Source organism: Anopheles nili, chromosome 2, assembly GCF_943737925.1.
Source record: "Anopheles nili chromosome 2, idAnoNiliSN_F5_01, whole genome shotgun sequence".
Classification (NCBI taxonomy): domain Eukaryota; kingdom Metazoa; phylum Arthropoda; class Insecta; order Diptera; family Culicidae; genus Anopheles; species Anopheles nili.
The window spans coordinates 4,206,720-4,217,439 of NC_071291.1; the positions used below are offsets into that span (position 1 = coordinate 4,206,720).

At 48.4% G+C, this 10,720-nt stretch overlaps 1 protein-coding gene across 1 annotated transcript in view; it reads right to left on the reverse strand.

Moving 5' to 3' along the window:
- The window catches only part of LOC128721708 (uncharacterized protein CG43867), a 108,900-nt gene extending 99,819 nt beyond the window's left edge, over positions 1-9,081 (reverse strand). The window contains exons 1-2 of the mRNA XM_053815488.1: positions 8,308-9,081; positions 8,129-8,221 (exon numbers count right to left, since the gene is read on the reverse strand). Of these exons, the coding sequence (XP_053671463.1) occupies positions 8,129-8,221; positions 8,308-9,081 (867 nt within the window). The remainder of the gene's footprint in view (positions 1-8,128; positions 8,222-8,307) is intronic.
- Between the last annotated feature and the right edge of the window lie 1,639 nt (positions 9,082-10,720).

Here is a 10,720-nt window from a genome sequence, read left to right on the forward strand (position 1 = left end):
CAGTCTTATCGCCACCCATCCCCCACGCGCATGTGGCTCCGTTGCTGGTTGCGAAATTCTCATTAAAATGCCACCCAAACAAGCAGAAACATCTATGTACGATTTGTTTGACCCGGTGGCGGTGTGAAGCGAAACCGATTGCCTCGAGACATCGGTGGTATCGGTGAGAAAATGCACCCAAAGGAACACGGAGCTGGCGAAATGGAGGCTCTCGAGATGAAGTAGAACGCTCGAGGTAGCAATTTGTAATTGATATTTTAATTAAATTTGCATGGCCCATTCATGGCATGTTGCGCTCTACGGCGACGTAGAATAGACGAAGAGAGAAAGGGATAGAGAGAGCCTGCATTCAGAACGAAAATGAACGATTAAACATTTAGTTTGCTATTGAGTTGGAAATTCGTTTTACTTAAGCGTAAGTCTAACTAGGAACAAAATTCTTATCATTATAAAGCATTCCTTGTTCAACTCATTACATCATTTGTTCCAACAAAGTTGGCACGAAATCCATTTGTTCTTTGAATAAACAAAAATAATATTCCATTTACTTTCCTTTGAGCGCACTCCTTCCAGATTAATGAAAATTTAATCCATTAATTTTAAGCCGAGTAAGCAAGTTTTCTCTTTTCCATAGTAGCAACACACCCACCAAAGCTGGACTTTGTGATTTCGAAATTTGCATACCATACATCCGCCATGTTTGGAGAACGTCCGAGAGTGCAATTGCAAAATAAACCTTGACGAAGCAATAGAAGAAAAAAAAAGCAAACCCATCATCAACAAACAGGTGCATCACACGCATCCCTCGATGGAACGCGTTCGCCTTGTTGGACGACGACGCTCGTTTGATTGATTACAATCCTCCTCCAACCGAACGGCCGTGGGGGGTTTGTGCAATTTCCGTCCACCGGAAGGGACCTTACGGCCACGCTCGGGCTCATTTGGCTGATGGCGGTGGCCACCGTCGAGCCCCTGGGGGAGAAAACGGATATCGCACAGCCGTCATCCGACACGAACGGTAGATAAATCGCATTCCATGACGGCGCATATGTTTACCACGCGCGCTGTCCTGAGCTCGATTTTCCCTCGGCGATTTCCGACGACGGCGACCCAGCATCCTGTCGGCTATCATCGCCGCGCTGTCCATCACCGGAAACCGGGCCGGTCGAGCTTGTCGAGCATCGAACAATGCCTCTGTCTACGGGGTGGATGCTTTCGGTTCTGGCGTTGCCTGGGATGACGATGTTTGCTTCCCCTAATCAGCATCAGCTCGGTGGTGCAGGATTACATTGACTTTCCTATTAATTTGCTGTCTGCCTCCGCAACACCCAGTTGAAGTTGGAAGGATCCAAGCATAGGCGCATTAGAGGAGTGCGCTACCGTGCAGTTTCACTTTCAGGCTGCCCGGAGGTACGCGATGTTTCCGCGAAATGGAAGATTTATCCCGCCCGAGGGAGCTCACCCCTGGTGGGGTGGGGTAGACCGCCGAGAGTTTATCGACTCATCGATCAAGGCCAACCGGTGCAGCAATTAGCATCGTCATTGTGGCAGCCAGCAAACGGGGAACAGAAAAACAACAACCTGGTGTTAAATGCTGATGATAAAACGCGTGTTAAGAAGGCGCTTTCGAACAATTGGTGTTGATTTGTAAATCCTTATTTTGTGCTTTTTGTATCCAACACATTTTAGAGCATGAGAGTGTATGGTGAAAAACATTGCAAATGTATACAAAATAACGAATGCATTAAGTACTTATATACGTTTATCTAAAAGAAACAAACGATCATTTGTATTGCTTGTTGCCTACTTTGAGGCGTCTCCAGCAACCTATGCTAAATGTGAAAAAGGACACGAGTGACTATTCGACACAGGAGCTATATCACGGTCACCAGTCATGGAACAAATGCAGCATAAAAACTAAATTAACATAATTTAAACTAACGATAAATTGAACAATATTTCCATTCGCTTGTTATGTAAAATACGATGACTTTGTACTTCAAAACCCCACCCCAGACGAACCTCTTCCTTTTCGAGCAATCAAATGAGCTTGAAATTGGTTGCTAGCACAGCTGAACACATTCACATGACCACGCGCTGGTTGTAAATTGAATTTGTGTTCTGTCAACTGTTTAAGCGAGAAATAAAAACCACAGATAATGATAACAAAAAAAACGTGAAATTGAAATTGTTTTGTTCGTTTCGGGTGAGAATCCATCCAAAAAACCCCCCACGATCCTGGTGAAACAACAGCGAGTTTTCAACGTTCTGTCGAATCTCCCATTCCTAACGGATTCCGTGTCCTGCCCACAGGATGCTCCCCAAAACCCCAATGATTTACATCGGCTCCTGTCCGTCGGTTTGGTGATGCAAATGTCACGCCCAGCGTACGTTGTGGCCAACGGCGTCCAATTCACCTCCTTTCCCGAGGGAGAGCCTGCCCTACACGCTACGACCACCACGTATTGACCAGTGTGCAATGTTTGCTGTAAACATGCGGATACAAACGACCACCGCGATGAGTACGTATCGCGTCGAGCACTAGGGGAGCAAGCAACTTGGTACACCGAACCCCCGAGGGGTCTATCAGCAACCCTTCCAACCAATCACTATAAACTCGCGTTACGCCTTGCTAGTAGGCCGACGATCAGAGCGCATGGTGGGGCAGCATGGGTGGCTGCTGTAAATACCATTTACCGGATTTGTTTACGCGACAAGGTGGAAAACGGTTCACAGGACTCTGCAACGTACGCGTGGGGATGGAACGCGCGGTGTGTTTGATGAAAAGGACACGCCCGCGTGGTGTGAGGGTGGGTTTCTTTTGAGCGAGTGGCTGGTGCTTGAACAGGGCGATTGTTCAAACTTCTGCCCAACAAAAGCTCAATTACAGTAAACACACACACCGCTTGGTGTTGGACGAAGGCGGACGGATTTTGCTACCTATTTTCGCCACACATCGCTGGAGGCTAAACTGGTCCGAATTCGTGCGTGCCTTGCATTTGTGTGCGAACGGCCGTTGTTGGAGGCAATCAGTTTTGCCGGCAAAGTTTACACACAAAAACCAATTACCAGCGTTCGAACTCGGAGCGACAACATAAAGCATTACACAGATCTTGATGCATTATGGAGCAGCAATTCGATTCGCTGCGATACGACAAAATTTATCGCACAAAATCGCAGCCTCAAACGCACGTTTACCTTGCACCAAACGAGCTCTGTCGCTGACACTCGCTCTGGAAGGGCTTCCAGAATTGAATGTGACAGCATAAAGTACACTCCATTAGCAAGCAAGGAATCGATTCGGGTGTGAGAGTTGATTTACGTGAACCAGCCCACCGTCGCACCGTAAAACAATTACAAGACGCAAGGGCAACGACAATGGGCGGTGGAAAAAAGGAGAACGTAAGCGAATGCTACGGTTCTTGCGGACGAGCACGCCAATGTTTATCCTTTAACCTTAACCTCACTTTCCCCAGGGGGGCGGATCGGGTTCATATTTCGCTTCGAAGTATCCGGAAGGAGACCGGACCACCCTGCTCCACGTGGTCTTATCTGCTGCCGTAATGTACGGTCTCACCCCCGAGCACTCTAATAAAGCACTCGTTGTATGTAGTCGTGCGCCTTGTGTGTCTAAAGGGGTACTTTGTGTTTTAGACGAACAGGACTACGATGTGAGGCAGAGTGCATAACTTGCAGGCGCTAAAAGGGCGTTAGTTTTGGAGTACAAATGATGATGTACCTGAAGCACGGCTTAGCGGGCGACATATTAAGGTTTCTTCAAAGAACTCCAGCGTTTAAGGTTTTAGTGGAGTTCTTTCGCCGCCCCACAGCCTGAGTGGGTGTCCTGAAACCCACGGACCTCGACTCATTTGGGAGCGAGACGCCCAAGACACCATGAGTGCAGCCTGCGCAATTTGTTTGCAGATCGTTAGCGACGACCCAGCTGCTGGCGCGAATGAGGCACTTCGTCCTAGAAAGGTTTCCCCGGGCACGATTCCGACCACTCTGCCCTTGAAGCGAGGTAAATTTTAACCTCACTAATCCACTGCCAGCACCCGGCAACAATGCAGGCAAACCGGGAGCAAATATCAGCCCCAGACAGCCAATTATGTGCGATGGGCCAACGCTTTTCCCGCGGCACCGTCACTCGCGGCTCCATGGGAGCTACAAATTAAAACGGAAAATATTGATTTTCAGCTGCGGCTGCTCCTGAGAGGAGAACGGAAAACCCGACAAAGCTCGCCTTCTCAAGAGACACCAGAAGGTCCCCGGGTGTCCTTGAAATCGGTAGCCAGGTCGCCACCGTCGGGCCGTTCCCCGCTAATTCCCGAATGGCGAAAGTTTTCCTCTCTCTTACTGCAAACAAGGCACGCGGTAAGTGCTGTTTTTAATTTTAAGCCCGTCTTACTGAGGTCGCTCGGCAACAATCCCGTGCCTTCAGGCGGGTGCTGCTGGGTTCCTAATGAAGGTGTGGGCAAAGTTTTGCTCTGTGCGCATATTAAAGATGCCCCCGAGAGGGTGTTTCATGTTTGCAGTTGGCCATTGGAAGAGAAGCAAACAAATAATCTCACTTCGTTTTACAAATAATTACGTACAAAACTTCTTTCCTTACAATTATACGTTCTGCATGTCGGTATAACGGTCATTCATTTGTGGGTGTTTTCATTTATGTCAGTTGATAAATATCTTATTTCAATTTGGAGCAATGAACAAAAAATCGTTCTAACGTAATCGGAAAATGACGCCCAAAGACTTTGTCGAGACATAGCCGTGCATTCCACAAAGAATCCACCATATGTCAGGATAAGTAAAATCCTTTTGAATTAAACTATTTCAAGTGACACCCGAAAAAACAGCGGCGTTATGCTGACTCACGCATAAAGTATGTGCCATTCTACAGCGCGTACGCATCCGTCGGCGGAATGTAGCGTGCCACTTCTTATCGCGCCTTATTCACCACCCCAGACAGGACCTCCGCAAACAAGTCGTCAAAGTGCGCCATAGGGCGGATTTCATCGTTCGTGTCGCTGAATTAATTTCGGCGATTTAGCCAAACGTTCCCGCATAAAATGGGCAAATCATTACGGATCTCGTCCCACCATAGAATTGGTGTTAGAATTTCCTTCTGTTCCGCCATTCACCTGCCGTTCGTTTGAGGGTTTGTCTACCGCATGAAGAGAACCGCGAATGGGTTTCCATTCTTTTTCTTTATTTTCAAACGAACGAATGTTTGAAAACATATTTAAAGAGGTTCCTTGCCTTTCGCCACTACATGCCATGTCCTTAGACGCGTCGCAGCGGTTTTGAGGTTCATCGTCACGCCCGGGAAGGAACCGACAAATCTATGAGCGGTCGCGGGCGAATGTCACTTTGCAACCACGACACGTGCTAAGACAGAGAGAGAAAGAGAGCGAGAGAGAGACAAAAAGACACTTTCCCGACGAAATAGAAAGCCATCGACGCCAGGAACAGTGTGCCGCCTCACATGAAAGGGAGATTATTTAACAAATCAAGCGAGAGAAGTGATGCAAAAAGACACCACCTCATAGAAGGAACAAATTCCTTCGGAAGCAGTCGGTGAAATGTCAATTAAATTCAACCCATAGGTAGTCGCGAAAGGCATCGAAACCATATAAAAAATAAATCCACTGGTTAGTAAATGGCAGGGTTCGATTTAGACTTTCCTATTGGGTTTCGATCACTGTAAGGCACATAACAAGTGGCTGTTAATACCATTTATGTGTTCCATACTGCGTATGGTCTGCTCTCCCAAGGGTTAATCTAAAGAGTCCATGCGACAAGCCCAACAGTCCTTTCGAAGCCTACTTCGTGCAGCAAAGCATACTACGATGCGGAGAAAACCCCAAAATTGCCGCCAAATGTCTAATATGCCGCTATGAGGCGACTCCATATACACATTTTCACCACTTGCCATCCTTCTCTCTCTCTCTCTCTCTCTCTCTCTCTCTATCTCTCTCTCTCTCTCTCTCTCTCTCTCTGTTATCCAACAGCTCACATTTCCCATCCCTGCCCTTTCCTTTGTCACGTTCATCCACTTTCCCCGCTGCGAAATGGGCGAGAAATGGTGCAGTAAATTAAATCTAACATCGAGATAGAGCACATACAGAAGTTTTATTTCGTGTTAAAATACTTTATCTCGCCGGGTGGTGGCTGGCCCCGGGTGTCCTTCCCCACCTGCGCTAAAAATGACAATATGCGAACGGTGGGCTCGCTCGCTCGCTCGCTCTTTTGCTCTCTCGCTCACCCGTTGTTCAGCTGTCAAAATGAGCGGAAATTAAGGGGGCCAGGAAAAATGGCCGGCTTTAGCGCCATAAAATCGTTACCCTTCGGGCGGTTTCCGCAAGGCTTTTGGAACCACTCCACCACCCTGCGAGAAGGTGATGATCGTCGATGGCACCATCCCACCCCCACATCCGTGTGTACACCCCACCCCTCGTATCGACCGCACGTATCGGGGTGAAAGTGATGCGTTTTACGCTCCTCTCAGTGGACGCGTCCGTCGGCTTAATGTTCACCCAGGTTCCACCATATTTCGTCCCCGTGCTGATGCTGCCCATGCTCGATGGACCGTGCCATATGGAACATTACACCCGGTAGAAGGGACGGACAAGGGATGGCTGTTTGCCAAAAGGGGTACACAGGGCGGCCCAAAACCCCACACCCCAGAGGCGGACGAAAACGAACGAAAAGACAGACACCGACGACAACGGCCGGTTGGCGCTCGTCGGGGCTAAATGAATAATCATAAAATAATGAGCTTTACGAGATGGTGGTTTCCGGTGGCGAAACCAGAACGTACACACGCACACGCGATGGTGCCTTGGGCTGGTGGCTCGTTCCGTGGCACTTGCCGCACGAAAGGATTCGAACGAAGGATATCATTTTTACGAGGTGGTGATAATGTCCTGCAGTTGATGAGCGAAACGCAAGCACACTGGCTGGATGCGGCCCAGGCGGTCAGATGGGTGCAGGGAACTCGGGCAAGGCAAAATCATTGCTGAGCAAACAGTTTTGGCGTAAGTTTAGCAACCGGCAAATGGGTACGGGAGGAGCACATGGCGTGGTTTGGCCTCGAGCCTCGAGAGAATCCACTGCTAAGCTAAGCTTTTATGCACAAAGCACAGATAAGTTTAATGGCCTGTTTAGAAGGATCATCAAGATACAGTTTCATGTGGCCATTTCGTTGGCTTTGGGTGACTTTTGGGTTTTTTTTTCTTCTTTGTTTTTGTTACTTCCCTTTACTTGCAGGTTCTTGCGAGCGGCACACTTCGGCAGTTCATTTGGTGCGAAAGCTCGTGATTCGATTTGATTACAAGTGCCAGCTCCAAGGACGATGTGCGTGTGTCATCATACATCCCCGTGAGGTTGAATATGTTCCTAAAAGCGGCCGTTGCCAGGGCAGAACAATTCAAATTAATCGCATCCTTTTTTGGGCAGGCAACACCTAACAAACTTTTCTGTGAGTTGGTGGCTATGGACGTCAGTGACCTGATAAAATTGTGATTCCCCTGAGGGAACGTGGTGCCTTATAACTCTTGTATAAGGCTCCTTTGACGTTGGTTTTGCTGTGAATACAGCATGAATTAAGAAACACTGTTTGCGCTGCTTTTAGCTTCCACGGACGAAACTCTCCTAAACTCTACAAAGTTCCACAATGTTGTTAAATAAAGTTGATGCCAACGCTTAGTTAGCTTCAACTGTGCAAATAATTTTGTGCAAATTACAAGAACTATCAATGAAGTGAACGAACTAAAGCACTGCATTGCACGTTTTGAAATAATTTCGCAAATCCATTGAATTTCCGAAGAACGCTGATGTACAGCGCCATCTGTCGGTGACTCTGGGAGATAATTAAAAATGGAGAATAAATAAGTTACGTTTCTTGATTTGGCTTAAAACATGATTACTAATACTTCAAGCTATATAATAACGCATTCTGTCGCACATCCTTATTTAATTCGTTCGTTTCGCTCATTCGACTGACGCTTTCAGCGCTACAGAAAAGGTTTCCCTACTCACGAAACAGATTAAAACGTCTTATCAACGCGAACGAGAATTGCAAGGGGCATTCGTGCAATCGCAACACAGTAATCGAACGATCGCTTACCTTTTCCCGCAGCATGTCCCGCACACGTCCAGCCTGGTTCCGGGACCGGTGCAACTCCAGCTGCAACTCCAAACAACGCTCCTGCCAGTTGATCTGTCGACGAACAAAACACCGTACCGTAGTTTAGCTACCACTGCATCTTCACTCTCTCCCTCCCTGTATCCCCTGTGCTACCTTACCTCCGGTTGATGATGAAGGAACCCACCCCCGCCTCCAATCCCACCACCACCCACACCCTGGTGAGCATCGAGCATCGAGAGCGAATCATGCCCGAGGCTGCTAAACGGAGGCCACGGTGCATCGCAATCGAGCGCCACGAGCGAAGGATTCGCGATGTAAGCCGCGGACGGTTTCTGGGGGATGGGAGGTGGCTTCGCACCACCCGCACCACCCCCATTACGACGGCTCATCAACCGTGGGCTGTTGGGTGTCGATCGTGAGCCCATCATTATCCTCCCTAGCACGTGCGGTGGTGGTATGGGCAGTCCTGCTCCCGGCCCCACCGGAATAACTCCTCCACTGGGTCCTCCACCCCCACCACCACCACCCCCCGTGCTTCCACTGCCCCCGGAACCGAGCGTTCCACTGCCAATGTAACTCCCGGTGCTGCTGCTCGAGCTAAGCTTCGTGCTTTGGTTCGACACCGACGACAAGGACGTCGAGGACGATGCGGCCGTGTGGTAGTAACTTCCGGTGCCACCATTCGAGTGGCCACTTGCGCCACCTCCAGTGTGATGGTGCTGCAGTGTTCCCGACCCAGAGGAGAACGTTTGTGTGGAGGATGAGGGGGCCAGCGAGGGTGGTGTAGGGCAACCACCCACACCAACGCTACCGGCATACTTCAGATGGGCCAGCTGGTGCTGTTGCTGCTGAATCTGGGCCTGCAGTTCGCTCAGACTCATCAGTGGGTCGAAGATCTGCGACAATCGTCTTGGTGAGCTTTCGCCGGCCATTTTTCTAACCGGGGTTGGGGGTTTTTGTTCCCCGTCTTGCGTTGGTCGAACAGCAGCGGCGGAACACGATGGGGTTGTGTGCGTGTGTCTCTAACACCGGTGACGAAGGTGACGAAAACGGCGTGTCTCGGTTATGGGCATGATCGGCTCCTAGTGGCGCTGGTGGAGTGTTCTCGCATCAATCTGGAAGGAAAAACACGGGAAATAGCAAAAAATAGGGATTAGAAACGACCCCCACACTGATATGCTGGATGTGACAACAAATGCAGAGCAACTTTTCGGCTCTCTGAAGTGATACAAATGGGGTTTTTGTTCTCGAAACGCACGTCTGTTAAGCTACGAATGGCCAATGGCGGTTGCCAATTTCTGCGGTCGAAATTTCCATACTAACAACGTACACGCATACCAGCACGGATACCGCTTTGGAAATAAATTCAACTTCGATGCGATATGGTGACGCGATTTATGGCCAAACCGTCGATGTACTAGCGAGCAGGATGGGGTGGCGTCTATTTTTTATCACCACCTACGGCAAAAGTGTGAACCGAGATAAAGGATTGCGAGGCATGCCACCCATCGGAGTGGATCATATTCGCTTTGAGCGGTAAGGATGCGTTTGGTAGCACCGAGACGTTTCAATTCATATCTGGTTCAGAATATTTCAAATGATTGTGTCAATGGCGCTCCAACATGATAGTTCACAAGCAATAGATCAACGGAATAGATGTGGAACTTTTCGCTTCTGGTAAGCTTTTGACTCTTCAACTGGCAAGTGTAGACACTCTGCTAAGCAAAGAGCTATTTAGTCATACATATTTGAAAGCCAAATAAGTTTACAAAAATTGTCTGTGGCCTTTTCTTTCTTAAAAAATCTCAACCCCTCTTGTGTCCGTTGTTTCTTCCCATTCACACACAATGTAGCTTTTCGTACATAATTTACGACGACCCAGCTCGAACGGCTTTTGTCGTGTCGACGCACCGGATTTCACGATTCCAACATTAGTCTTCGTAACGACTGGTCTAATAAATAAACCATTGCCGGCCGGATTGTTTCGCTGCCGTCGAAACAGCAGCATCCCAATGTAAGTGAATGTACAGTTTGGCTTTAACGCTAAGTAAATTTTTTGTATGCCTTCTACTAAAAGTACTTCACACACACTCGAGAGTAATTTACATATCTCTCGTACCACCTGCGAAAAAACATGTTTTATCTGTCTGCTTCCGGCAGCACAATCGATACGTCTGTTTCCGCGACCGCGTGTCGCAAAAATTGTCCCTAAAACAAAGCAAACCAACGACCGCCAGTGGAAAAGCCGCACAAAAATACGCCACTCGGTAGCAGCGCGTGAGCTGAAAACCACCGTTGAACCGGAAAAAAAATACACACAAATCGAACGCATCATCACCCTTTTTGTTGTCGCTGATTTTTTCCAACGCAAAAAAACGCTCCACACTAACGCGAGGGAAAATGAAACGCCAAAGAGAGAAAGAAAGAAATGAGGCAACAACAACAAAAATCACAACGCACGCATTCAACTGGCTATCACTTTTCAACAAAGCATTTTCTCACCCGTCATAACATGCGCGTGGGTGGAGGGAGGATTTTCACCACCACCCCTAGCCTTTGCCCAAACCAGGA